This window comes from Camelus bactrianus, chromosome 19, assembly GCF_048773025.1.
Source record: "Camelus bactrianus isolate YW-2024 breed Bactrian camel chromosome 19, ASM4877302v1, whole genome shotgun sequence".
Lineage (NCBI taxonomy): Eukaryota > Metazoa > Chordata > Mammalia > Artiodactyla > Camelidae > Camelus > Camelus bactrianus.
In genome coordinates, this window is record NC_133557.1 from 14,285,089 (window position 1) to 14,312,167 (window position 27,079).

The following is a 27,079-nucleotide window of genomic DNA, read 5'->3' on the forward strand; positions in this document are numbered from 1 at the left end:
GGAGTGTATTAATTTTCACATATTTGTAATTTCCCAAATTTCTTTCTGTTATGATTTCTTAATTCATTCCAGTGTGGTCAGAAACACACTTTGTATGATTTCTTTATTGAGGCTTGTTTTATGGCTTCGCATATGGTCTATCCTGGAGGATATTCCTTGTGTACTTGAGAAGAATGTATATTCCACTGTTGCTGGGTGGCTTGTGTAGTTTTAATTTGATTTATCTTCTAAGTGAGATTGGGCATCACCTCATACGTTTAAGTGCCTTTTCATTTGTGGTTATTTTTCTTATTTTATGGGCACTCATTATATACTAATTTTATATATATATGAGTTATAGATATTTTTCCTAGCTTGTGGGTTGCCTTTTGAGCTTATGATATTTATCGAGCCATGCAGACATTTCAGATTTTTATGTAGATTGATTTATTATTTTGAAAATGATTTTTAGATTTTTTTTTTGTCATGTTTAGAAACACTTTTCCCGTTCTGAGATTAGAAAACTTATTCTCCCTCCCCTTTTTAGAGCTTTATGATTTCATTTTTGTGTGGTTTAATTATGACTGACCTGGAATGTATAGGCATGTGGAATGAGATCAAGATCCAGCTTTGTTTCTTGATGGCAGATTATTGGTCCCAAACTAGTCTACGTTTTTCTCACTGGTATAATGCCACTTTCATAATATATTAAATTCCCACATGTTTGGGGATAATTTTTGGACCTTCTTCTATTCTGCTCCATTGATTCGTGTATCACACAGTTTTAATTTCTGTGACTTTATTATAAATCTTATTATCCAGTTGGGCTTCATTACTCTTCTTTTTAGGAACTTCCTAGCTATTATACATTTACTTACAAACTTAAAAATTGACTTGCCTAGTTAAAAAAAATCCTGCTGGGTTTTTTTATTGGGATCACATTCAATTTTTAGATTTATTTAGGCAGAATTGATATTTTTGTAATGCTACGCTTTCTTCCATTTTAGTTCCTGATTGCTGTTGGTATATACATTATTGATTTAACATTTCATTTCCTTCCACTTTACTTAATTCACTTTTTGTTTAATAGTTTTATAGCAGATTCTCTTGGATTTCTCGCATCTACATTGATTACATCAGCAAATAATGATACTCTTCTTTTTTAGTCCATTTTATTCCTTTCATTTCTTTTTCATTGCACTGGCAAGCATCTTAGAGCAAGGTTAACTAGTAGACATGCTTTTTTATTTTGCACTCATTTCCCTGTGAAGTGGCTTTTGTAGGCTGTGGCTCCAGTCAGCTCTACCAGACAATCTCTCCAGGGCCATGCACAGGGATTGGCACATAGATGGAATTTTGGAAGCCTTTGCTTAATTGTAAAAGTGGTTAGAAAAGAGAGCAGGGATCTGAAAAGAGGCCTTCCACAGTAATAATAATAGCTAATATTTATAGAGCACTTCCTGTGTGCCAGACACTTTATAAATAATACCTCATGTTTTCTTGTCAAGCCCAATTACATAGGAGCAATTACGTGGATTCCCATTTTTGATAAGGGGTAAACTGAGGCTCCCTAATGGCTACTTGACTAGGAAGTGGCAAGCTGACATCTGAACCTGGCATTCTGGCTCCAGGCCTTCCATGATGCTTATTCTTTCCTGGAGGGTCCAGAGATACATATGGTGATGTTAGAGGTTGGCCTCTGACCTGTGTTGCCTCTGTGTTAGGGAGGTGGGGATGGTGGAGTGGTCGAGGTGCTTGGAGCAGTGGGGGCATCAGCACAGTGGACAGCGCACCACAAGTGCCTTCTGACTGCACCTTTCTGAACCTCAAGCGTCCCAACTTGCTGCACTTGTTTGCTGTGTGGCCTCAGGCAAGGTTCTGGCTTCTCTGAACTTTGGTCCCATCTGTAAAGTAGGTGCAGCTATAGTCCCTACTTTGCAGCGCTGTCAGGACAGTTGAGTATCAGCTGCATTCAAAGTTCAGTTCTGTGCTTGACGTTCAAGGCCCAGCTACCTCCTCTGTCTTCCTCCTGCATTTTCCCTCTGTCACCTGTACCGGTATTAACATCAGCAAACAAACAGCAGTGAGTGCTGTTTATCCAGCACTTACTCTCTGCCTGGCACAAGGACTCTCTTACTTAACTCTCAGATTTTAGGTTTATAATGACCCCCATTTTAAAGATAAGGAAACTGAGATTTGAAATGATTTGCCCAAGAAGATTTAGCTAGTAAGTAGTGGAACCAGGATTTGAACCCAGGTCTGACTGGAGTCCTCACTCTCAACTCCTAAGCTCCTGGCCTCCTCTCCACCCTTAGAAGAGGTGGAGGTGATGTTCTTCCATGTCAGGAAGGAAGGAGTGGGTATGTCTGGACTGAATAATAGTCTTTTCTGGATTCTTCTGGATGTTGTGAGCATCTGTGAGCCTGGAGGAGGGGCCCAGCCTCTGCAAAGGCCAGGAGGCGAGAGAGTGCGGTGCCCTCCCCGGAGAGGGCCCATGGGGGAGGGCCACAGCCCCAGCTCCACAGGGCCGCTTTTTAAAGTCTCCCCGGAAAAAGAAATCATGACAAAGTAATTTCCAAATGTCAAGTGATACAACATGTGAAGAAGGGATTTTCCTTTCCCTCTTCCACACTTTTTAGATGAAATATTGTGAAGAATTTGCTCTTTCCAGAAGTTTCTGTAAACCTCTACAGCACATGTGTGTACACGTCTGCAGATGCACACGTACACATGCACAGGCTAATTTTCTTTATGGAAATAATGGTAGTTCATGTGTCCTACATGCCAGGCCCCACGCTAAGCCTGTTATGTGTGCGTCTATTTAATCCTCCCACCAACCCTCTGATGCAGGTGGCACTACTGCTGCATTTCCAGGTGAGGAAACTGAGGCTCCGAGTGGCCCAGAGGACAGTCTACACTGCCATCTTCCTCTTTTCATTTAACAATTTGTGGAGAGCATCTTCTCCGGCCACGCTGAGCTCCCATTTTGTTTAATCAGCTGCACAGCTGACTGCTCCATGAACGGACCGTCATTTATTTGTCCAGCTCCCTCTGATAAACACGTTTCCGGTTTTCCATGGACAGTGTTGAGTGGAGGAGACCCCATCTGTTTGTGCGGATTACAGAGATGCCTCTGGTGGCCGGAGGAGGGCGCCCTGGAGGGGCCACCACTGCTGTCCCAGGCCAGGATGACAGGGGCGGGCGTGAGGGAGTGGAGAGAGGGTCGGGAGAGGGATGCATATGAGGACGAGGTGGTAGGGAGAATGGGAGAACCAGCCCTGAGACAGCGACATGGGATGGGGGGCAGCCTTAGGGGGAGATGCCAAGTCAGTTTGGGACGCCCTGAGCGCAAAGCACTGGGGGCACTGGTGAGGGAGTGCTGTGGGCATCTCGCCACCTCTCACAGTACGGATGGCGCAGGCCCTCTGTCCGGAGCCTGTGGTCGGGAGCAGCTGCCCAGAGGAAAGGGGCCACCTTCCTCTGGGAACCTCAGACACCCGCAGTCCAGAACCCCCACCACTTCCTCTTGGACCCCAAGGAGCTATCTCTGCTCAGAATGTGCCAGTGGCGGAAGAGATGTAGGGCGCTGGCCCTTCTCCAACAGGCAGATCATGGTGACGTGGCGTTTGGGCCTTGAGAAGGGTCCTGTCTCAAGAAAGAAGACCAAGGCCCGGGAGGGCTGTCTCTCCCAAGGTTACAGAGCTTGGCGGCAGCCCTGCAGAGACTACACCCCGCCCTCTATGTGCTGTCCCTCCTCGAGCACACCCTGCTTTGTCGAAGCTTGAAATCTTGGGCTTTCTCTAGGAACGGGGCTAGGCAGCCTTATCCACTCACGCCCCATCTGTCAAGGGCATCTGGCTGTTCCATGTGAGAGAGGGGGCAGGAGATGGGGCCCACGAGTTCCTCCCCTGGACCCGTGAGCAGCCGAGCCGCTGATTCCCGCCTGCCCAGTGTGGTTTCCTGTCTCCACTTCTTTTCATTCTCACTCTCACTGTGTGACCTCAGGCACATGCCTCAACCTTTCTGTGCCTTTGCTTCCTCATCAGTGAAATAGAAACACTATTAGTATCTACCTGCTAGATTATCATGAGGATTTGGTGAATCAATATTTGCAAAGTGCTTAGAGCAGGCCCCAGTGCAAGGTCCAGGCTCTGGGAGTATCTAAATATCGCAGAATGATATTTGGTCTCTACAATGTAGCATTGCAGGAACAAAGCAGGAGGCAAATCATGTGTCTATGCTCATTTAGTCTTTTGTCTGTTTTGCAAGTATTTTAGAGCACCTAGTAGGGATATGGAGATGGAGCTGACCTGGTTCTGCCTTCAGGTAGCTTACTGTCACAGGAGCTTACATCTACTAGATGGATCCCAGTTTACAGCCCTGCGTTCATATGATGCTGGAAGGCAATGCACCTCCATGCCCAGGGACTTGGAGGCAGGGTTAACAGTGTGCTGCACTGTCCCAAGCATGTCCCAAGCATGGTTCATGTACGTCCTCATGGATTCTCCCAGCAGCCCTATGACGTGGGTACTGTTATTCTCAATTGACAGAGGAGGAAACTGAGGCACAGGGTCCCACGATGGGCTTGTAGGGCTGGGATTCAAACACAGGTAGTCTGCTGCAGGACTCTGGCTCTTAAATTGGACCCACCTGACTCTCCACAAATATGTGGTACTTATATAATCAGAACCCAACCACAAGGACAAAACTTCCCCCAAACCCAGAAAAAATCCCCAAACAAAAATCCAAACCCCACAAACCAACAAACAGTGCAATCAGAGGCCCCGGGCCACTTTAGCCTGGTCTTGAAGGCCCTCTTCTGCTTTTTCTGAATGCCCCAGTGGGGAGTGGTCTTCTTGTTTAGTGTAAGAGCTGAAGGGCCAGGAGCTGCCTTTTTTTCCTTGCCCCTTCTCAGGAGGGCATATGCATCCTCTTGGTGCTGGAAGGGCCTTCAAGGTCCAAGCCCCAGCTCTCCCTCTCCCTCCATGGTACATTAACCAAGTACCTGCTCTTCTGCCCTTGATTACCTCCAGTGACAGGTGGCTCACTCTCCATCATTTACTTCATTCTAAAGAAAGTTTGGGCTCTTAGTTCTTCATTAGCATTTAAATTTTTAATGTGTTTTTTATAATTTTTACTTCCTCTCAGAGTCCTGCAAATAAATTCCCTGTTAAAGCATGCACCCTTTGAGGCAGGACCTGGCCAGTTCATCTCTGTGCCCTGCTTTGGTGACTAGCAGAGGGCTTGCTGTGCAGTTGGTGCTGTGAACACCAAACCAGGGCACCATGACCCCAAGGGATTGGGTTGCCATAGAAACTGGCCTTCCCAGGCCTGTTGGCATGTCCCTCAGGAAGCCCTGGTGATCCTTTGAGTAGGTCTCCCAGGGCCTTCCCAGCCCCACTTTCTCTGAATCAGGTGGTCCCCATTGTGCATATGGGCAGCCTGAGACCCAGAGGGTTACAAGGACTCGCTAAGGTTCACACAGAGAGGGGGTGTTACAGAGCTGGACTTGGCACTCAGAGCAGACAGTCTTGCCTGAGGCCCCCACTGGTCACGGGGACTTTTCCGCATTCACAGGTTCTCAGAGGAAGTTCTGGACTGATTCCAGGGCCTGCAGCATCCCCCAGAGAATAATTAGAACTCACCATGCCGGTGTGGCCAGTATCACACAATGTCAGTAATAGCTGATGTGGCAGAGTGACCTACTATGTTCTCAGCACTCTGCCTTGCCTCCTTCAGTTATCACAATGACCTCATCATTTCCAGATGAAGAAACGGGGCACACAGAGAACTTAAATCACTTGCCTGAGGTTCACACAGCCAATTAGGGACAGATTCGGGATCTGAATCTGGGGAGCCTGGCTTCAGAGCCCACTTTTAACTGCCATGCCGTACCCAGCCTCACTCTTGATCTTGCTTTGGGAAGAACGAACGATATTTCAGGTCTGAGAAGAGCTTAACATCAGGCCTGCCGGAGTCAGAGCCCGAAAAATCGTGACCGAAGAATCAGAGCCACGGCAATTTCTCTTTCTAATCATACCCTCCCAACACCCCTGAGAAGTCTGCTTTATCCTTGCTTTGCAGATGAGGACGCTGAGGCCCAGAGAGGGGAAGTGACTTGTCTACGGTCACACAGCGGGGAGAGGTGGAGCAGGGTCTCTAGTCCAAGACCCCTGACTCCATACCTGGTGTTCGTGCTGAGGCCTCAGGCTGCTTCCCAGGTCCTCTGGGATAGCCCCTGTCTTCCACCAGGTGAGATGATGACCTGTCAGGGCTGCCAAGATGAGGGAACGGGGAGAGGTGGCCATGATGGTTAAGAAGACCCTGGCCAGGCTCATTGGGAGCCGGGACCTGTGGATGGGGACGTGGGAAGCAGGGGAAAGTGGGGAAGATTAGGGCTTCTGCTTATGAGGCTTTCTTCTGTGCTTCACCCTGTACCAAGGAAGCCCTTGTGTTGATCGCCACGTCACCCAAATTTGGGTAACAGTTGTGTTTCCTCAGGGGCACTTGATCCACAGTGGGCGATCAACGTGTTAAGGGGTGCCATCATTATTCCCATTTTACAGGTGAAGAAGCTTGAGGTTGTGAAAGACTAACTTAACCTAATGGGGCTAGTACTCCTCTTTGGGCCTGTTTCCCCATCTGTAGAATGGGTGGATGTTAGCCTGGGCAGCCCTGCCTGCTCCCAGAGTCCTTCACCCCAGAGTCCTCTCTCATCCCCAGCAGGACCATGGGCAGCAACAAGAGCAAGCCCAAGGATGCCAGCCAGCGGCGCCGCAGCCTGGAGCCTGCCGAGAACACCCACAGCGGTGGCGGGGGTGCCTTCCCCACCTCACAGACCCCCAGCAAGCCGGCCTCTGCTGATGGCCACCGCGGCCCCAACACGGCCTTTGCGCCTGCGGCCGCCGAGCCCAAGCTGTTTGGAGGCTTCAACTCCTCGGACACAGTCACCTCCCCGCAGAGGGCGGGGCCCCTGGCTGGTCAGTGGGCCTGGGAGTGTGGGTGCCGTGTGGGTGGCCCTGGCCCCTCTCCTGGTCGGTCCTGGGCTGCCGTGCCTGGAGGGCTGTGTGCCCTAGGGCAGTGATACCCCCTCTCTGGACTGCTGTTTCTTTCTGTCACTGAAGGAGGAATCTGTGGGTTCCTTGGCCTTGGGGACTGTTGGGAGTTTCCTGGAGGCTTCATAAACTGGAGAGTACACTCCATGGCCTCGAGGGATGAATCTGATGTAAAGTGTAAAGGGGCCTAGGATATAAAGGACTGTAGGGGGCAACTGAGGTCCAGAGAACCGGGGGTTCTCAGGGTGACACGGGGACCAGGTCTGAGGCTTTGCTTTTTGCTCTGGTCGGCCCAGAGATGGATCTGGACCGGAGAGGTGAGTGGCAAAGGGGTGGGGCGGATTAGGAGGGAGAAAGGGAGCTCCGGTCCTTAGAGGGCTGGCCCAGTGCCGAGATGCGCCCCTGCGCCCTCTGCTGGCACTTTGTGGGTATAGCATCCCCAGGCAAGGGATGCTTACAGAGGCAGATGTGGTCCTGGAGACACTCACAAAAGCACATGAACTCTTACCTGGACACACTCAGACAGAGCCACGTGCACACACAGCAGCTCATTCAGAGACATTCATACAGGACATGTACATGTACTGAGCTGGAGACACCATCGTAAACAGAAACCATGCACGTGGAGACACACTCAGGGACGTGTGGATGTGCCCCCTCCAGGCACAGACACACACCCAGCGTGAATGTACACAAATACAAATACACATACACAAAAAACCTCATACTCTCAGATGGAGATACAGACACATGCAGTCAGAAGTCCTTCAAAGACACACATGCTCAGCTAGAAACGCCATCCCGGAGACCCACAGACTTACAGATGCACATACATGCAGTAAGAACACACAGACGCAGACACACCCCCAAGTGAGACAGACCCACACACAATGCCCATTCATTTGTTCAAGAAATAGTTGTGGCGCTCCTACTGTGTGCCAGATGGGAGACCAATTGCCCCCCCCCCCCAGGATACAGGGCTCTCCTGTCCACCCCTCTCCCCAGCCATGGCCCTGGTGGTCTGACAGGCCCTACCCCCTCTGCAGGTGGCGTGACCACCTTTGTGGCCCTCTATGACTACGAGTCACGGACAGAGACTGACCTGTCTTTCAAGAAAGGGGAGCGGCTCCAGATTGTCAACAACACGTGAGTGGCCCCCTTCCCCATTGCCCCTCAGGACCCCGACCCTGGGCCCAGTCTGGGGCCAGAGCCACTTCTGAGCATCACCGAGCCAGGAGGCAGCTTGGTGGGCAGCGGGCAGAGCTGAGCATCAAGGCAGCCAAGGTCCAGGGATGGTCCTGGGGCCTGAGGGAGTGATGAGGCAGGCGCCCATGGGCGGGGCTCCGGGAGGGCTCCAGGGGCTGGGATCCGAGTTCAGTAACTGGTCAAGAGAGCGCAGCACTCCAGATCCCAGAACCCGCAGAGGGGCATGTGGTCAGGGCAGGACCGGCCTGGGACCCAGGACTGCAGAAGGCCAGGCCTGTGGAGCTGGGGGCTGTGTCCACAGGTGCTGGGGGTTCTGGGACAGCCAGTAAAGCCAGAGTCTCCAGCTGTAGAGGGAGGGGCCTACATTGGGCAGGGGTTGGGGGACCCATATTGGGGGCCCAGTGTGGGAGGGGTCAGGATGCGGCATGGAGATGAGGTGGTGGGATAGGGCGTGGTGGGCAGGGCACCCGGTAGGGCGTCTCTGGTTCGGGGACTCCAGCCTCAGGGTGGGGCGTCCCAGGGCCGAGCTGGCATATGGGGGAGATGGGGGCCCCTGCCAGGCCCTGGGGCCCCGGTGAGTGGGGATAATGAACTGGTGAGGGGTGGGTGGGGCTCTAGCCAAGGGATGGGGGTCCTTCCCCTCCTCCCCTCCTCCTCTCCTTTCCCTGCCAAGGGTGCAGTGTGGGTGGGGTGCAAGACCTGTCTTGGGGGGTGGGCGGTATAAGCTTTAGGTCATTTGCCTGGGGGTGATCACAGTGGGGACGGAGCTGCTGACAGAGGGCAGGGTACAGCTCCACACCTGCTGCATTCTTGCCCTTGTAGGGCTTCCTGCCCCCTCTCTGCCACCCCCTACCCACCCCGCAGCCTCGAGGACCCCCCTCCCCATTCCTGGCCTGCACCTGCTCCCTCCAGCTCTCTCTCAGCTTCTCCCTCTCTCTGCTTCTCTCTCGCTGGCCCTTAGGAGGAAGGTGGATGTCAGGTGTGTACACACTCCAGGGGCGGCGGGCTGGGTGGGGGCGCTTTGCTGGTGGGGGTGGGGCTGCTGGCTGCATGTGCTTCCATATGGTCTCTGGCTCCCTTGGCTGCACCCCCTTCAGCCTCCCCAGCTTCTGTCCTCACCCCTAGTAGTCTGACCAGATCCTGACCTTAACCCCCGGCTGAGAAAGGGGAGGGTCTTTGCATCGCCCCTGTCACTCCCCATCATACCTCCTCCCCCTCCCCCTCCCGCTAGCTCACCCCCTCCCCGTTTAGCCCACACTGAGTGGCAGCTGTGTGCGGAGTCCAGTGTGGGCCTGGTGAGGCCTGGGTGGAGAAGGCCATGCCCTCCTGGAGCCAGAGTGTGGCCAGGACCCAGCCCCAATGCAGACCAAGTGGCAGGCAGACTTGGGGGCCAGAGTCAGCTCAAGCTTTAGGGCCCCTGTTGTGTACCCCCTTCTGTGTAACCACAGGAGCTGGGAGGTTCAAGCATGAACTTGAAAGAAGCACAGTGAAGTCTCAGGGCCGGTGGGGGTGGTAGAAGGCAGTCCCCCTCACAGGGCAGCTTGCGGGAGGGTGCAGTGCTGGAGGGGGCTGGATGCCTTCAGGGCTGTGGAAGGGTGAGAAGATTCTAGAGGGTAGAGTAGGATCTGTGAGCATCCTCAAAGGCCTGGCTAAGGAGATTGGACATCTCCACCATCTCCAAGCATGTCTTGCTTGTTCATGCCTCCCTGCCCTCGTGCATGTTGTTCCCTCTGCCTGAAAAGCTCTTCCTCCCATCTCTGTCTGGCAAACTCCTATTCATCCCTCAAGATCCAGCTCAGGACTGCCTTCTTTGTGAGGCAAAAGGGGAAAGAGGTACCAGGCATTTTTACCCATGTCCTTGTATTTACTCTGCTGCAGTTCCTCCAGGGCTGTAGTGATGGGGGAGGGGCCATCTCCATCTTGCAAATGAGGAAACTGAGACTCAGAGATGTGAGGGCTCTTGCCCAAGGTCACACAGCTACCAAGTAGCAAAGCCAGGATTGGAACTTGGGTAGATGCTCTCCCTGGGGAAGGGGGCTTTCCCTGCCCACCCCCCAACCCCCGCCCCCTGTCCGAGTCCCAGTTCTCTTATGATTTCCAGCTATTTGCATCTGCCTCCCTCCAAACTAAGAAATCCTTGAGGGCTGCTCTTGGACCTGCCACATTTCTGGGTCCCCCATCACCTGTTGCTCAGTACACTGGGGGTTGCCCAGTGTGTGCTGGTGCACGAGATGCGTGAACAGTAATAAAACAGCCACCATTTCTTGTGCCCTGGTCTCGTGCTGAGCCCTCTTAGTTGCGTTGTTTTATTTAGACATCACCATGGCCCTGGGAGGTGGAAATGTTTATTTGCTCCATTTTACAGATGAGGAAACTGAGGTCCAGAGAGGGGAAATAACTTGCTCAAGGTCACACAGCTAGGTGGAGCAGAGGTGGGGGGGTAGGTATGACCCCAGGTCCTTGGAGGAGGGGCTCCTTGGAGGCACAGAGGAGATGGGAGGGAAGGGCCCAAGCAGAGAGGAAGCCTCAGTTTGGAGGCTTTGAAGTACTAGAGGATCTCAACGAGCAACGATGGGACAGGTGTCTCGGGGGTGTGGCCAGAGGGAAGGCTCTGGAAACTTTGATTCTGCCTCTTTCACCCAGAGTTAGAGGGCAGCCCTCACTCCTTTGTCCAGCCCCTTCCCTTCCTTCTTCTTGTCTCCCAGGATGGGCGGGGGGACGTGTGGCCAGGCCTGGGGGCGCCGGGGAGGGGGTGCTGGAAGTGATGGAGCCCCATCCGTGGGAAGCCCTTGGGGTAGGTGGGGCAGTGAGGCACCCCAGTTGGAGGGTGGGGGTAGGTCAAAGCCTTTCTTCACATCGCAACGCTCAGCTGCTCTTTGCCTGAGAAGTCAGCACCATAGAGTTGGGGGCTGGCAGTAGGGGAAGAGGAAGGGTAATGAGATCGGGGTGGGGGAAGGACCTTAGTGGACGATTTACCCAGGTTTAAGGTGTTGAGGTCTCGTACCTCATCCAGGGACACCCTGTGTGTCCTTCTACTATAATTGCTTAGGTTCCATTATTATTAATCGCCTGCCCCCTGCCCAACACCCAGCCTGTGCAGGTGAAGGACCTTCTGAATCTAGCCTGTGGCTGGGCTGGGAGTCGGGGAGGAGAGCTTAAGGATGTGCCTGTCTGTTGCGGTCTGGCTAGGGCTGGCTGGGTTGGGGTCCTCACAGTAGCGGCCTGGGGACCCTGCTCCCTGGATCTTCCTGACAAATGATTCTGGTCCTGGAATCCTGGGAGCTGTGTGGCCTTGGGCCCGAGGAAGCCCACTAGGGTCTGAGGTGTGACTGCCCTGAGCCCCCGCCCTCCAGAAGTTGGAGCCCCTCTGAGTCTGACTCTGGGTTGCTTCCTAAACTGCCCTTCCTCCTACCCGGATTCCAGCAGCTTCTCTGGGGGAGCTCCCCAGCGGGCACTGGCCTCTGCGCCCTTGCTCTCCAGTTCTACTTCCCGCCCTTGGGGTGAGGGACTCCCTCCTGCCCTCCTCACATGACCTACCTTGGCCTCACCCTGCTCTCTCCCCACCAACCGTGGATCCAGGCCTCAGGTCTCAGGAACTTGACCGCCTGGGCCGTGCCCAGCTGCCCTGGCTTGCCTGCAATCCCCAAAGTGCTTCTCTGACCAGTCCCCAAAGCCCAAATGGGTTAAATAGGAGGACCCAAACTGGCACAACTTCCTAGGTTCCAGAGCTGCCACTCTCCCGATCCACATGCCAGCCTGGATTAGCCACAAGGATTAGGCTCCAAAAAGAGGATCCTGAGGCTCAGACAAGTGAGGTCAGTAGCCTGAAGTCACACAGCTAGTGACAGCAGTGGGGATGGAAAATCATAGCTCAGGGACTGCTGGTCCAGTGCTTTCTCCTCTGGCCACATGTGGGAAGGTGAGGGTTGGGCAAGGAACGTGTGTGATTCCCTGCTGTCCCTTCTTCCTGCCTATCATCTGATGAGGACCAGGCCCCAAGGAAGTGCCGGATGCAATGAATCTGCTCAACCTATTAGGTTAACGCCACTGTTACTTCTGACATTGAGTACTGAGGGATAATCAAATTGGTATCCCCGCCAGACTGGACTGATCTGGGGTCTATGGGGCCCCTCACGGTGAGGGCAGAGTCAGCTCCCAGCCACCTGAGGCAGGTTTGAGCCTCACAGACCATTGGCATGAGAAGATGGGGCTTGATGTCTCCATTTCACAGGTGGGAAAACTGAGGCTCAGATGCTAATCACAGTAATTAGCTTCCCCAAAGCCTGGCTTGATGCTGACTGGTTTACATACTTTGCCCACAAGGGAGATTTTGTGAACATTGCCTCTTTTCTATAGATTAGGAAACTAAGACCCAGAGAGGGTAGGGTACTTGCCCAAGGTCACACAGCAGATCCTTATTGGAGACTGGAACTGAGTTGCTTCGGTTTTAAAAAAACGTTTTGGGGAGTGGGGAGGGGTACCACAGAGTTGCAAGTTTAATTGTTTTTCTTTTTTTTTAGTTAAATTAAGATACTAAGAGCTCATGCACATTGAGCACCTACTGTGTGCCAGGCCCTGGGCTGGTACTTTACATCCTCTGAAGGAAGCATGAGTATGCCCACCCTGCAGATAAGAAAACCGAGGCAGAGCCCAGGTAACACAGCCTGCAAGTGGTGAGCTGAGGTGGCGCCAGAGTGGTCTGACTCTGGCCCTCAAGCCCTTAGGTACCTCTCAAGCTGGGGCCAGGCTGAAGTTGGACCTTGGATCCTTTAGTGAGATTGCAGTGCACCTCCATCCCTGCCCTTGTGAAATGAAACCCCCAAACTGAACCATGAGCCCGAACTCGCATGTGGGCTGATGGCAGGGAGCTGGAGGCTCTGCCAGCTGAAGTCCAGGTGATGTCAGCAGAGCTGAACCCGCTTTACTTTTGGAGCCTTGTGTGGCTGGCCTCTGGGAACGTGCTCCTGCTGACCTCCCACTCTTGAGTGGGTGGCTGGGGCTTCCCAGAGGCTGGCTGGCTTGTAAACTCTGTCAGTCTGCCTCATTTTGTAGTCTCTGACCTAGACCCTAGACCCAGTCCCTTGCCCTGCACCCCCTGGCCCTGCTGCCTCCTTCTCCATCTTTCTCTGGTTTCCACAAGGGTCTCTGAGCCTCTGGGAGGCCTCAGGAGGCTGCAGGGGTCCAGAAGGCCAGCTGTGCCTGGCTGTGGGCACACAGGGGCCGTGGTTCTCACCCTTGCTCTGCCGTTGATTCGCTGTGTGGCTTTGAGCAAAGCACTGCCCTTCTCTGTGCCTTATTTTCACCTTTGGTAAAATGAAGACTTTGGACTGGAAGATCTCAGCTCTTCCCTGTGATTTGAGTCCTTGCTGTGTAGCTTTGGGCAAGTCTCTGCCCGGCTCCATGCCTCAGATTTCCCAAGTCCACGAAGAAAGTGCTGGGTTACTCCAGCCTGAGTGCTGTGTGTCCTTGGGCTGGTCCCTAGACATTTCTGAGCCACAGTTTTCTCCATCTGGGAGCTGAGACCTGCCTTCCTTCTTTGCAGGGTGGCCTTGAGGGTCAAATGGGACGGGCAAGTGTGGACCCCACAGTGTGGGTACGCATAGGCAGGTAGATGGAAGTCCTGGGCATCTAAGGGCTTCTTTCCTTGAGGTGGGCTCTGTCCCCTTACTCCAGGGCCCTCTCGCACCCACAGAGACCCTCTGCCTTAGCAGTGATCCCACAGCCAAGTCAGCTCTCACTGTCCCAACGGTGATCTCTTTGCCTCACTCTATCCAGAAGAGACCCACACTCTGGTTGAGCCTTGGCCCACCTGGTTGAGCCCCTGGGTTGGGGATGCTCACCTGTTCTAACCTGTTTTTGGAGAGCTCCCTCAGCCCTACCCTTTCCCAGCCTCAACTTCTCCATCTTCAAAATGGGATGAAGAGTATAGGTCAAGGGCAGTTCAGAAAACCCAGGAGCCTGGGATCCCGGTTCAAGGCCAGACTGTGGCTGTGGGCAAGGGCCTTTCTCTCTCTGGGTCCCGGCGGTGGAGATGGGGGAGCACATCCTGCTTGCTGTGTATTTTCTGAGGGTTGTGGTGAGGTCCACTGCAGCCTTGGATTGAGAAGCTCAGCAAGGCATCAAGCCCCACTGCACCCTGTAGGGAAGGATTCCTTCTCATCTGGGAGTCAGGAGCCTGGGCCTGGCTGTGTGACCTTGAGCAGAGGCCTTTGCTTGTCTGGCCTCAGTCTTCCCATCTGCACAGTGGGAATGGGAGGGGGCTAGACCCTATTTGCCCAGGCAGCCCAATGGGCCTCCCCTCAATCCCCATGGACTCTCTCCCTGTCTCCTCTGATTGCTTTGGATGCGAGGCCTCTGTGGCTGCCCCGCCTGGCCCCCTGTCCCCAGCACTGCCTGGCTCTCCTGCTATCTCCCTCACTCTTTCTGCCTCTCTCTCTCACCACCCCCATCTCTGCCTCTTCTTTCCTGTTGGGCTCTCGCTTTCTCCTCCCTCCTCTGTGTCTCTGGACCCCCGCTCCAGCCAGACCTGGTTCACATTCAGATGGCTGCAAAGGTACTTCTGCCCCTCTCCCACTCCCACCCAGACCCAGGGGACCCGCCCTGCCAGGGCCTTCTCCTGCCCCCATTGCCCTGTCCCCATCTCCTCCTCCTCCTCCTCCTCCTCATGGGGCAATTAGTGTAGCTGTACCCTGGGCACTGGGGCTCTGCCAGCTCAGCTCTCTCTGACACGACTCGCTGTGTGACTTTGGGCAAGTCCCAGCCCCCTCTGGCCTCAGGTTCCCCCATAGTTGGGTAGACTGCAGGAGGAGGCCTAGGAGCCCTGAAGGTGTGGCGCACGATCTGTGACAAAGGCGAGCATTGCTCCAATTTGCAGGGTTGGTGCCTAGATTGTCACCAAGCCCCCAAAGGGCCACCCTTGCCTCCCCTCAAGTCTCACCAGCTCCCAGGCCTGGGCTTCCAAATCTCAGGGCTTGGGGAGGCCTTGAAGGTCTGATCTGATATCCTTCTCAGGCGGAAATCTTCTCCTATTACAACTTGCTTGCTCCCCAGAGACAGGGTACTTCCTCCCCCAGTTCCACAGTGGCTCTTGGCATCTTGGGATGGCTTGATCTCTCTGAAGGGGAGCAGATCACTTCCCGTCCCAGGATGCTGCCCCTGTGAATTCAGACCTTGTCATCTGAGTCAGCTTTTGCCAAGAGGCCTCTCGGGTGGGGAGAGGAAGAGTTCAGGCCAGCTTGGCCCTGCAGGCTGTGAGGGGCCTGATCCCACTGTTCCCTGCACCCCACTCGGCCTCAATCCCCCAGCACAGCACTCATGAAGACTGCAGACCTCAGGCTCCACTGCTGATGGTTCCTTCTCCTTTGCTCCCTCCCCCTCCCCCTGCTCAGAGAGGGAGACTGGTGGTTGGCTCACTCGCTCAGCACAGGACAGACGGGCTACATCCCCAGCAACTATGTGGCGCCCTCTGACTCCATCCAGGCCGAGGAGTGAGTATCAGCCCTGGCCTCTTGCTTGGCTACCATCACTGCCGGTTCAGAACTTCTCTCCTGGGCTGGAGCGGGAGGTCTGTCTACCCAGGGCCCTAACCACATCCCAGGAGGAAGAGGTGGCACTGTGGGTGGGTGGAAGCCTGGACACCAGCATCATCCTTCTCCCTCCCACCCCAGGTGGTATTTTGGCAAGATCACCAGACGGGAGTCAGAGCGGTTACTGCTCAATGCGGAGAACCCCAGAGGGACCTTCCTAGTGCGAGAAAGCGAGACCACAAAAGGTATGAGCCCTCTTGCTGGCCAGTGGGAACTGAGTCTTGTGGATTATTTAAGCTGGGTATTGTAGAATGAATAGGAGTTTGGTATATGAAGTTGGGTGGGTAAAGCCCTGCAGCTGGAGAAAAAGACAGGATCAAAGACAGAGAAGTACATTTGAGGAACACTGAGTTCTCTGGGGTGGCCAGAGGTACATCAAGAGCTGATGCTTAGCTTCTCCGGCCTCAGGTTCCTTAGGTGAGGAATGGGCACAGGTTGTCAGGAGGTCTGAGAATCATATAGCAAAAGGCTATTCCCAGGGAGGGTGCTCATGCAATGGGCCCCTCTCTTTCCCCTTCTCCAGGGGCCTCAGGGGCTGGTCTGGGTGCTGAGACCTGGCCTTGCCCTTCCGCCAACAGTCCTGGCCTCTGTTCCTCGCCAGTCTCACCCCTCTGCCAGAGACTGATTGCCTCCCTTTCTCTCCAGCCCCTTCACAAGTGGGTTGCAGACTCCCCATCACCATGGCAACGCAGCTTCTGCTTCCTGTGGGCCTAGGACTCAGCAGGAGATGGGAAAGCAGGGCATCCATGTCCTGCGTGTGCATTTATGAACGGTCATGTGGCCGTGCATGCTGTGTGTGGGTCCAGGCATGTGTGTGCACACGTGGGGATGGATTTGTCTGTGTGTTGCTGTGTGGGAGTGAATTGTTGTGGGTTTGTCCTTGTGCCCAGGGGCCTGGGGAATGTGGGCCTTTGTGAACATGTGGCCACTCGACACGGGCATGCCTGCCTGTGTGCACGTGTGGTCAGGACTTGGCCTTAAATTCGGGCCTGTGGCTTCTACATGCACGTGGCCTGGGCCATCTGCAGCAAATCATGGTTGTCCAGTATGGGCTTTAGAGACCTGGGTATAGATTCAAGTCCCAGCTCTGTGCCTGACTTGCTGGGTGACCTGAGGCTAGCTGCTTTCCCTCTCTGGGCCTCATTTTCCCTTCTTTACACTGGAGATTGTAACCCCTACCTGAACTCTGTCCAGAGGTTCTGTGGGCTGTGGGGGCTTTTAGGATGATCCCTGTATGCTGCTTCCTGAGAAAGGCTTTCTCTGGCTGCTCAAGTCTCTGCCCCCCACCTCTGGGCCTCAGCCTTGCTCCCTGATGCCACCCCAGGCGTCTCTTAACAGGGCTAGTCAGTCCTGTTGGGCAGAAGGAAACTTCTCCAGCCCAAAGCTTTTCCAGGCTCGAGGGGAACAGGGAGCGGGCCACCAGGGCTGGCCCAGCTTAGCCTTGGCAGCCTTCAGCCAACCACTGGCTCCTGCCTGAGCCTGGAGTCTTCAGGAAGGGGCAGGGCACAGACAGTGCTCCTGTGGGCAGACCCAGAGAGGGGAGGCAGTTAGGCCAGGGACACACAGGCACTTGGGGCCATTCTGAGGCTCCCAGAGAACATTTATTGAGCACCTACTGTGTGCCAGGCCCTCTTACATGTGGTCTCATTCAATCTTTCCAGCAGCCCTGGAAGTAACCCCATTGTGCAAAGGGGGAAACCAAAGCCCAGAGAGGGCAAGCGACTTGCTCAGGTCACACAGTTGGGATGCACACTTGGGCTTCAGAGGTTTTGCCAGGCTAAGGGTGCATGGAAAGGCTCTCCGGTCAGGTGCCCCTTTGTCACTTGGCCCTACCCGGGTGACTGCCCCAGAGCTGGGTGCTCAGACGGGTTGGACCAGACCTGGCTCCGCCCTGCTGTGTCGGGTAGGTGTGCTTACAGCTGTGGGGGCGCCGGCATGGTGGTCACGGCTCCCCTGTGGCCTGCCCTGCAGGCGCCTACTGCCTCTCAGTGTCCGACTTCGACAACGCCAAGGGCCTCAATGTGAAGCACTACAAGATCCGCAAGCTGGACAGCGGTGGCTTCTACATCACCTCCCGCACCCAGTTCAGCAGCCTGCAGCAGCTCGTGGCCTACTACTCCAGTGAGTGTCGGGGCGGCAGAGAGGACGCCCCCTGGGATGGGGGGCCTCGGCCCGTCCTCTGAGCTGCAGATCCTGAGGAGGGCGACTTTGGGCTGACAAGGGCCTGGACGTCTATCACCCTGAGGATGTGGGCTTCCATTCCCCTCTGCCTTCTTCCTTTCCCCTTTCTCCCTCCTCTCCCTCTCCTTCCTCCCCCTCTTTTTTCCTTCTTTCCTCCCTGTGCGTCTATTTCCTGTTTCCCCTCTTCCCTGCCCCCCACTGCCCCTCCCTCCCCTTTCTCCTCCACAGCTGCCTGGTAAGGAGGGGGCTGCCTGGTAAGGAGGGGGCTGCCTGGAGGAGTGAGCTGGGAAGGAGGGGGCATAGGCCAGTGTCATTTGTCTCTGCAACCCTAGAACCGGTTAGAACCGGTTACTGGGAAGGAGGGGGCAGCTCCATCGATTGAAGCGAAGAGGGGGAGAGAGCGGGGGAGAGAGCAGCAGGCCTGGGAGCTCACATGCACAGGTCATGAGAGCAAGAGTGAGGCCGACCCATCTGGATGTCCAGGGCTGCCCTGGAGGACTGAAGTGTTGTGGCCGTTGTGCTCCCGTGTGGGCTGGTCTCTGTGGGTGCCTGTGTCTCTGTGGCATGTGACTGTGGCCTCCATGTGCAGGTGTGGCCTTTCCTGAGAGCACCAACTACTCCTCCTCTGTCAGCTGGGCCTCCCGACTCCTTCTGGGATCTGCCACCCGTCCCTGTCCCCTTGGCCACCACTGTAGGGTTCATTCTGCACCCTGTTCCCCCAGATCAAAACCCTCTGGGGTTACCTTGGAATTTTAGGATAAAGACCCTCAGCTGGCCTCCCTGCCTTACCAGGGGCCCTCCCCCAATTTGTGCCCCTGTGGTCCCCCTGGCCTCCACCGTTCCTCCAACCCAGCGGCTTGTTCCTCCTTCAGAGCCTTTGCACACACACGATGCAGTGTGCCCTCTTTCTGGAGGGCTGTTCCTTCGTCAACCACTCACCCTCCTGTAGATCCAAGTGCAGGGACCACTTCCTTTAGGAAGCCTTCCAGAACTCCACCCAGCCCACCTGCTATTGCTCGCACACCTCCCCTCTGTCCCACTCGTGGTCCTGGGAGTTGATTAAGAGAAGTTGGGTGCCCCCTGGACTGTGAGCTCCCTGAGGACAGGGTTCCACTTGGTCTGTCTCTGACTGGGTCCCTGGCACCCACATAGGTAGCCCCCCTTAAAGTCTGATGAATGAATGAATGATTCAGGGAGCAAATGCATTGAGGCAATATGGGCCTGTGTTGGGGAGGGTGTGTACGCACAGGTGTGGACACCTGGCCTCGAGGCCATCTTGCATGTCCCTGAGGGCTGTGTGCATACGGTGTGTAAGTCTCCACATGCACACCATGGGACATGGAGGCCCCCGGGCGGATGCCCAGCTTGATCTCCACCTCTCTGCCTCTGTCCTCAGAACACGCTGATGGCCTGTGTCACCGCCTCACCACCGTGTGCCCCACATCCAAGCCACAGACTCAGGGTCTGGCCAAGGATGCCTGGGAGATCCCCCGGGAGTCTCTGCGGCTGGAGGTCAAGCTGGGCCAGGGCTGCTTCGGAGAGGTGTGGATGGGTAAGGCCTTGCCCTGCCCCTAGGAGGAGACCCTGGGCCCCTTGGGGGGACTTCAGTGTCACCCCTCTGAGAACCAGACAGATGTCTATCCTGTGTGGCAGCTCAAGGCTCCATTAGTCCTCCCAGCCTTTGCCTCCATGAGTCTCATCACGTCTGCTCAGTAGTGGGCCCTGTGTCAGCACGGAACTCCCCAGCGGTGGCTGGCAGCAAGCTGGGGTGTGGACCCCCCACCTCTGCAGACCGTAGCACCTGTTTACCAAGAGCTGCTTAGGGCTGGGCATCGCAACTCCCCAGGGACTTGTGTGGAATGGGTGAGGTGGCTTCACTCTGAGCTTTGATCTTCCCAACCGTAAAATGGGGCTGGAGATACTAGGCCCCACCGGCGGGGTTGAGAGAAGGCTGGCCCGCGTGCGTCCACACGTTAGTCTCAGCTGTGGGAAGAGTTGCCCACAGAAGGAGCGCCGGGAGGTGCAGGGTCTGTTTACGATCTCCCGTCTAACTGGAGAAGTGGCCAAAGCGTCCTTGAAAACAAACGCCATGCAGCCCTGACAAAACCAGGCCCCCTCCAGCTGACTGGTTTCTGCTGACGCAGGAATGGTGGAGGTCGGGGTGAGGGAGGCCTGGTGGTCATGAGGCTGCGCTTCCAGTGCGGGGATGGCCGTGTGCTGTGTTCAAGATTATTTCATCTGAGCCGCAGTGACTACCTGGTATCACTGTCTCCACTTTCCTCCCTTTAGAGGGAGAGTTGATGGAGGGGAGCGGAGGGAGTTCCTGGGTGGCAGGCACTGCAGGGGCAAAGGTCTGCAGGCTGGAGGTCAGGCCAAGTCAGGAAAAAGGCGGCCTTGGCTTTGAGCTGAGGATGAGAAGCCAGCTCCCAGGCACAGACACAAAACCTGGTAAATCCAGAGCATCAGCTATTCTGGTGGCTGCAAAACTCGTTCCTGGCCCGTGTGTGCGGTGGAGTCAGTGGGGGACACTTTCATTCCTCCCTGGGTGATCCGGGTGGACTCATGACGTGCCAGGCACACATCCTCAGATGGCCTGTGCCGGGAGCACCACAGACCTGGGTCTGATGGAGACCCAGAGATGGGAAGGAACGGACCCAAGGCTGCTCATCAAAGGAGCCTCAGGCCCAGCTGGGAGGAAAACTCAGATTAAACACACCAGTTTAGAACTCAGCTTCCCCCAATGCCTCACAATTTAAAAACCAGGTAATAATAAAATGACAGCTGCAGCTATTACTGACTGTGTCTTCACAACGGGCTGGGCCCAGTGGCTCAAATCTCATTTAATCTTCAAACAGCCCCACAGGTGGATACTGTAGCATCCCCATTTTCCAGACGAGAAAACTGAGGCTCAGAGAGGGGAACTGACTCACTTGTGGTCTCACTCCTGGCGGGAAGTGGAGGTGGGAGCCAAACTCCTGTCGGTCTGACCTCTAAGCCCTCGTTCTTAGTGGGGTGCCTTACTTTTTGGGGAGTGTGGCTTGAGACAAGCCTTGTTCTGGTGGCTTTGTTTTGAGGCCAGCTCTGCCTCAGCCCCAGCCCCCCGATACACATTGCATTTGCCGACACCTGAAGCACCTTCGATGAGTTATCCAGAAGGAGTGTGACTGCCCGGAGAGAGTGGTTGTGTTGGAACCATGGTCTCCCAGCTCTCAGGCCAATGTGCTGCTTTGGGGGACATTTCTTGTAATCAGAATTCTAATAGCATTACTCTTTCTTGAGCATGTACCTGATACTCATTTAATCCTGTAACAGCCCTGTGAGGAGCGGCCTGCCCTTGTGCCCATTTTGCAGACGGGGACACTGAGGCTCAGAAAGAGGCTGGGCTTGTCACATAGCTTGGGAGGCCAGAGCTGAAGTTGATACCCAGGCAGGCAGATCCCGGTTCCCTGTTGGGTGGGAATGAGGGCCCTCCACTGAGGCAGCCTGCCTCCCTTTCCACACAGGGACCTGGAACGGCACCACGAGGGTGGCCATCAAAACCCTGAAGCCCGGCACAATGTCTCCGGAGGCCTTCCTGCAGGAGGCCCAGGTCATGAAGAAACTGAGGCATGAGAAACTGGTGCAGCTGTACGCGGTGGTGTCCGAGGAACCCATCTACATTGTCACGGAGTACATGAACAAGGGTGAGGCCTGGGTGATGGCGTGGAGACACGGGCAGCCCCTCGCCAGGGTGCTGGGGCGCTTCCCTTCCCACCAGATCTAGAGTGTACATCTTTAAAGGTGGAATGGTATAGAATCAATTTCCCATGTCAGTGGAAATTTAAACCAAAGGTCGCCTTTCTCCTTGCATTTTGTTTTTAACAATTTCCCACAATGTATCTTCTGTCCCCCAACCCCGTTTGCTGGTTTTCTAGAGCTGTTTGTCATTCCGGGGCTGGAAGGAGAACTCCCCCAATCCTCCAAGCTGAGCCACATCTGGGTCAAGTTCCTTTACTCAGTTTTGAAATTAATTATTTTTCACAATTCCACTTTATAGAGGTATAATTTACATATGATAAAATATACTCATTTTAAGTGTCCAGTGAGGGTTTTTTTTATATTTTATTTATTTATTATTGTATTATTTATTTTACTTGAGGAGGAGGTAATTAGGTTTATTTATTTTTAGAGGAGGTACTGGGGATTGAACAGGACCTTGTGCATGTTAAGCATGTGCTCTACTGCTTGAGCTACACCCTCCCCACAATAAGTTTTAATAAATGGATACCCTGTGTATCTCTTACCACAATCAAGATGTCGATCTCCATCACCCTAGGAAGCCCCCTTGTGCCCCTCTGTAGACAGTAGTCTCCAACCCCAAAACCAGACAGCTACTGATGTGCTTTCTGCCTTCATAGATTTGTTTCTTCTAGAAATTCACATATATCATCTCTTATATCTGAGGTTCTTTCTTGTTGTGTGCTTGTTCCTTTTTATTGCTGAATAGTATTCCATAGTGTGGCTATATTGCAGTTCTGTCCACCTGGAGGTGGACATTTTCTTGTTTCCCATCCTGCTTGGCTTTTGAATGAGAAGCACTAAGACTTTATTCAGAGATGGGTTTACATAAAAATCTGCTTTGTGGATAGAGCAAGGCCAGCCTGCCCTGGTGGACAAGATCTGGGAATCACCTCCTCCTGGCTCAGGGAGGACTGGCTGGGGGCTAGAGCTGCTTTCTCTCTGCCCAGGGAGTTTGCTGGACTTTCTCAAGGGAGAGACAGGCAAGTACCTGCGGCTGCCCCAGCTGGTGGACATGGCTGCTCAGGTGAGTCAGCCCCTCTCGCCTCCCACACCTAGCCTTGAGCACTCTGACCCACCTGGCTGATCTCTTGAGTGCCCCCTCCAGGAAACTTGCTTTGATTGCCCCCACACTTGCTGATTTCAGCACATATATTACTGGGACCACTTACAGGTGCTGCGAGTGGTGGTTCTGGAAGGCAGCTGTGCTCACCACTATACCACCAACGCGCGAGTGGTGGTTCTGGGCATAGGAAGGAGGCTTTACCTGGGCATCAGGAGTCACTGACTTGCTGTGGGACCTCAGGCCTCAGTTTTCTTCAGTCATTCAGTCACTCAACAAACATGCATTAGTGCTTGCTGTAGGTGGTGCTCAACAACCACTTTTTAATTTAATTCTTATCACAATCTGGGAGGTAGAGATGGTTATTATTCCTTTTGATGGATGAGGAAACTGAGGCTTCTCAGAGAGGGGACTTGGGACTATAGACAGGACCTGGCACTTATCTGTGTCTTGGGGCATCTGGGGCCTCTTTTTTATGGTCATTCCACTTCCCTGGATGTATCTTGTGCCTCCCCTCTGCCCTTTGCTCTGCAGTCCTGCCTCCCGCCAGATGTTGGTCCTGCTTTTTATGCCAACAGTATTTATTGTAAACTGATGTCATTACCTAAAGAACTGGGAAGGGCAGGGCACTTGGTTGGCTGTTTACTCCTGGGGGTGACCCCAGCCTGGGAAGGGCACAGACAGCCCCTGAGCCAGGCTCCTGGGGTTCTGCCTACAGATTGCCTCAGGCATGGCGTATGTGGAGCGGATGAACTATGTCCACCGAGACCTCCGTGCTGCCAACATCCTGGTTGGAGAAAACCTGGTGTGCAAAGTGGCTGACTTCGGGCTGGCCCGGCTCATTGAAGACAACGAATACACAGCCCGGCAAGGTGGGCAGGGCCCCAACCGATGCCGTATGGCCGTGGGGAGTCACCCCCCATTCTCTGAGCCTTAGTTTCCTCCTCTGTCAAGTGGGGATGAGAATGGTGCCTATCTGGCGGAGCAGTCATGTCCTCCTGAGCTTCCCCTGACCCTTCTTGCTCCTGCAGGTGCCAAATTCCCCATCAAGTGGACGGCTCCAGAAGCCGCGCTCTACGGCCGGTTCACCATCAAGTCCGATGTGTGGTCCTTTGGGATCCTGCTGACAGAGCTCACAACTAAGGGACGGGTGCCCTACCCTGGTAAGAGGGTTCCCCACAGCCCACCTTTGGTCCTTCTGCCCATGCTCTGGTGACCCCTCTATCCTGGTGACCTTGGGCAAGTCACACCCCATCCCAGGCATCAGTTTCCCCATCTGTATAACAAAGAGGTTGAACATCTGATCTTAGGCTCTCTCTTTGGTCTGGGTTCCCAGCCTTAGGAAGGGACTTACCCATGGTCACAGCCACCCTGTCCTAGGTGGGAAGGCATGTTTGTTGTCCCCATAAGCTTCCCCCTGCTCCACTTCCTTCACTGGAGCCAGCTGCCTCTTGCCTCTCTCTGCCCACAGGGATGGTGAACCGCGAGGTGCTGGACCAGGTGGAGCGGGGCTACCGGATGCCCTGCCCGCCTGAGTGTCCCGAGTCTCTGCATGACCTCATGTGCCAGTGCTGGCGGAAGGACCCGGAGGAACGGCCCACCTTCGAGTACCTGCAGGCCTTCCTGGAGGACTACTTCACGTCCACTGAGCCCCAGTACCAGCCCGGAGAGAACCTATAGGGCGCAGGCTACAGGCCGGACTGCCTTCTTGGCTTGGATCCTGGGTTGGGTGGCCCCTAATGTGGGGTCTGGCCTCTCTATGCCTGCCCACCGTTGAGCCCCTCTGTGGGGCTGAATTGCCAGTGATGAGGCCCCTCCCTCTTCTGTGGCAGGGCCTGCGGCCTGAGACAGCCCTGGGGCCAGGGTCCAAGGCTGTGCAGTGACCGTGTCCTGGCTCCATCCCAGCCACATGCCTCCTCCCTTTGTTCCCTCCCAGAGCCCTGTGTTTCTCAGCAGGAGGAACTGGGAAGAAGGGGTGGGGCTGAGGACGCCCTTTCCTTAGCCTCGGCCTACTCCACGCACTGGCTCCTTCCCACTTCCATGCCATCCCAGGTCTGTCTACGGAGCTGGCCGAAGAGCCTTTCCAAAGAGGAGTGATGGGCCCGGGCCCTTGGCCTGCCTGCCACCCTGCCCTTTGCCGTCCATTTCTGAAACACCTGTTGGTGGAGGCCGCTGGGTCCAGACCCCTCTGCGTGGCTCTCGGGCTGCCTAGCTTGACTTGATGGTGGGTGGGGTGGACATCCCCCCTTAAGCCCTGCCCTTCTTAGACCTGAGGGATCCTTAGAGATCATCAATTCCTTGTCCCCATATTACCCATGGGGAAACCCGAGTCCAGAAAGGGGGTGTGACTTGCCCAAGGGCACAGAGCAGTTCAGGGATGAGGCAGGATTGGAACCTGGTGCTCCCTCTGTCTTCCTCAGGAACCAACAAGATTGTCCTTGGAGGCATTGTGGACAGACTGGGGCAGCCCAGGGGACAAGGGGTCTGAGGATGGGTTACGGATAGCAGAGAGAGTCGTGCTGCCACTGCTCACTCAGGAGGGCAGTTCAGGAGGAGAGAAGTAGGAGGCAGATTTCAATCAGAATGTGGGTGGTTTTTGATGTTTGGAGCTAGCCGGCCGTGAAAGGGAGTGAGCTCCCAGGCTCTGGAGGCAATCAAGCAGAAGTAGAAGATCCAAGTGGTTGGGAGGCCCTGGCCTCAGGAAAGAACCCCAGGTCCTACTTCCCCCAGTTTGTCCTGTGTCATTTCAACCCCTGGCCCCTGCTGTCCTCCCCAAGTTGGCACCCCTTAACTCATGAGGAGGGAAAGGAGTGCCGAGGTTGTGGTGAGATAGGACAAGGGTGTCTGTTGCCACGCACTAGGACTGGCTGTGTGCCCGTGGGCAGCCCCTGCTTCCTCTCTGGGCTGCAAGTCTGCCTCGATACGTGGCCAGGGCCTCTGCAACTGCCCCACTCCTGACCAGACCCTGTGGCTGGCATCACATGGTGAGTCCAGCCGGTGGCATCAGGAGACTGGCCTTAGTTCTGCTGTTCAGCCTTGGAATAATGGTGACTTCTCCCTGGGCCTCAGTGTGCCCTTCTTAAAAGGGACAGCTGACAGTTTGTAGGCATCTTAAGGGCCCCTGTGTGTGTGTATGTGTGTGTGCGCGTGTACACGTGTGTATCCCTCCATGTGCGTCCATATTTAACATGTAAAAATGCCCCTTGCTTTGTCCCCTAGACATGTACATTTCACCCACAGTCCCCCATCATAGCAATAACATTCCCGCTGCCAGGGGTTCTCGAGCCAGCCAGGCCCTGCCAGCGGGGAAGGAGGCCAAGTGGTGCCTGCCTATGAAATTTCAACTTTTCTTTTCATACATGTTTATTACCCAAGTCTCCTCCCGTCCGTCCCAGTCAAATCTGGGCTCACTTACCCCAGTGTGCTCTCAAATCCCCTTCTGACTGCCCAACGCCCTTTGTATAAGGTGTCCTAATACTGTCTTTTTTTTTTTTTTAAACAAGCAAACAGTGTTTTGTAGATTTCAGATGACTATGCAGAGGCCTAGGGGACCCCTGGCTCTGGGCAGGGCCTGGGGTCCCACATTCCACGGCCCAGGCCTGTGGGGGTAGGGAGGGGGGATTTGGAATCCGTTGTAAATACTTTGCATATTGTCTGATTAAACACAAACAGACCTCAGAGTGTGGCCAGTGCTTTCTTGAGTATCTATTGTGTGCTGGGGAGTAAGAGGGTGGGATGTGAGGACAGATTGTGGTCAGAGGGGCTTTTGTGCAGGCAGCACTGGTTGCTGGAGGACTTCAGGCCAGGAAGGGACTGAGACTGGAGATCTCCAGGATGTGGCTCTGTGTACATATCTGTACCTGCGTCTGGGAAGCGAGTGCCTGGCAGAAACCTTGCTTGTGTCTGAACTGCACCAGGTGAAGCCCAAGACTCTGGAAGTGTGAGCAGTTGAGGACTCAGATGCCCTGGGTGGATGGTGGCAGTTGACACTCTGGGGGCTCCCGCGGGGCTGTCATGCCCGGGTGGAGTTGTGGATGTGCTCATGGGGAGATGTGGCTGTGTGCATGCTGTGTGTTTCCTAGGAGTGCTGGACTGGGTAGGGGCTGAGACTGGATCAGCAAAAGCCCTAGGCACTCTGAAGAAAAACCCCAAGACCCTTCCTCGCCTCTCTTCTCCAAGGCACACAGCCTGGGAAGTTCATTTGCAACAGTCTGTACAAAGAAACTGATTTT

At 54.6% G+C, this 27,079-nt stretch overlaps 1 protein-coding gene across 6 annotated transcripts in view; it reads left to right on the forward strand.

Annotated features, from left to right (window-relative positions):
• The window catches only part of SRC (SRC proto-oncogene, non-receptor tyrosine kinase), a 50,609-nt gene extending 24,084 nt beyond the window's left edge, over positions 1-26,525 (forward strand). For 5 of the 6 annotated variants that reach the window (XM_074347255.1, XM_074347259.1, XM_074347256.1 and 2 more), the window contains 12 exons: positions 6,064-6,231; positions 6,703-6,959; positions 8,081-8,180; positions 15,629-15,727; positions 15,908-16,011; positions 17,798-17,947; positions 19,404-19,559; positions 21,511-21,690; positions 22,735-22,811; positions 23,566-23,719; positions 23,879-24,010; positions 24,319-26,525. In XM_074347255.1, the coding sequence (XP_074203356.1) occupies positions 6,710-6,959; positions 8,081-8,180; positions 15,629-15,727; positions 15,908-16,011; positions 17,798-17,947; positions 19,404-19,559; positions 21,511-21,690; positions 22,735-22,811; positions 23,566-23,719; positions 23,879-24,010; positions 24,319-24,527 (1,611 nt within the window). In that variant the 5' untranslated portion in view covers positions 6,064-6,231; positions 6,703-6,709 and the 3' untranslated portion in view covers positions 24,528-26,525. The remainder of the gene's footprint in view (positions 1-6,063; positions 6,232-6,702; positions 6,960-8,080; positions 8,181-15,628; positions 15,728-15,907; positions 16,012-17,797; positions 17,948-19,403; positions 19,560-21,510; positions 21,691-22,734; positions 22,812-23,565; positions 23,720-23,878; positions 24,011-24,318) is intronic. The other variant, XM_074347258.1, reaches the window with a different exon arrangement.
• The last annotated feature ends 554 nt before the right edge of the window (positions 26,526-27,079 follow it).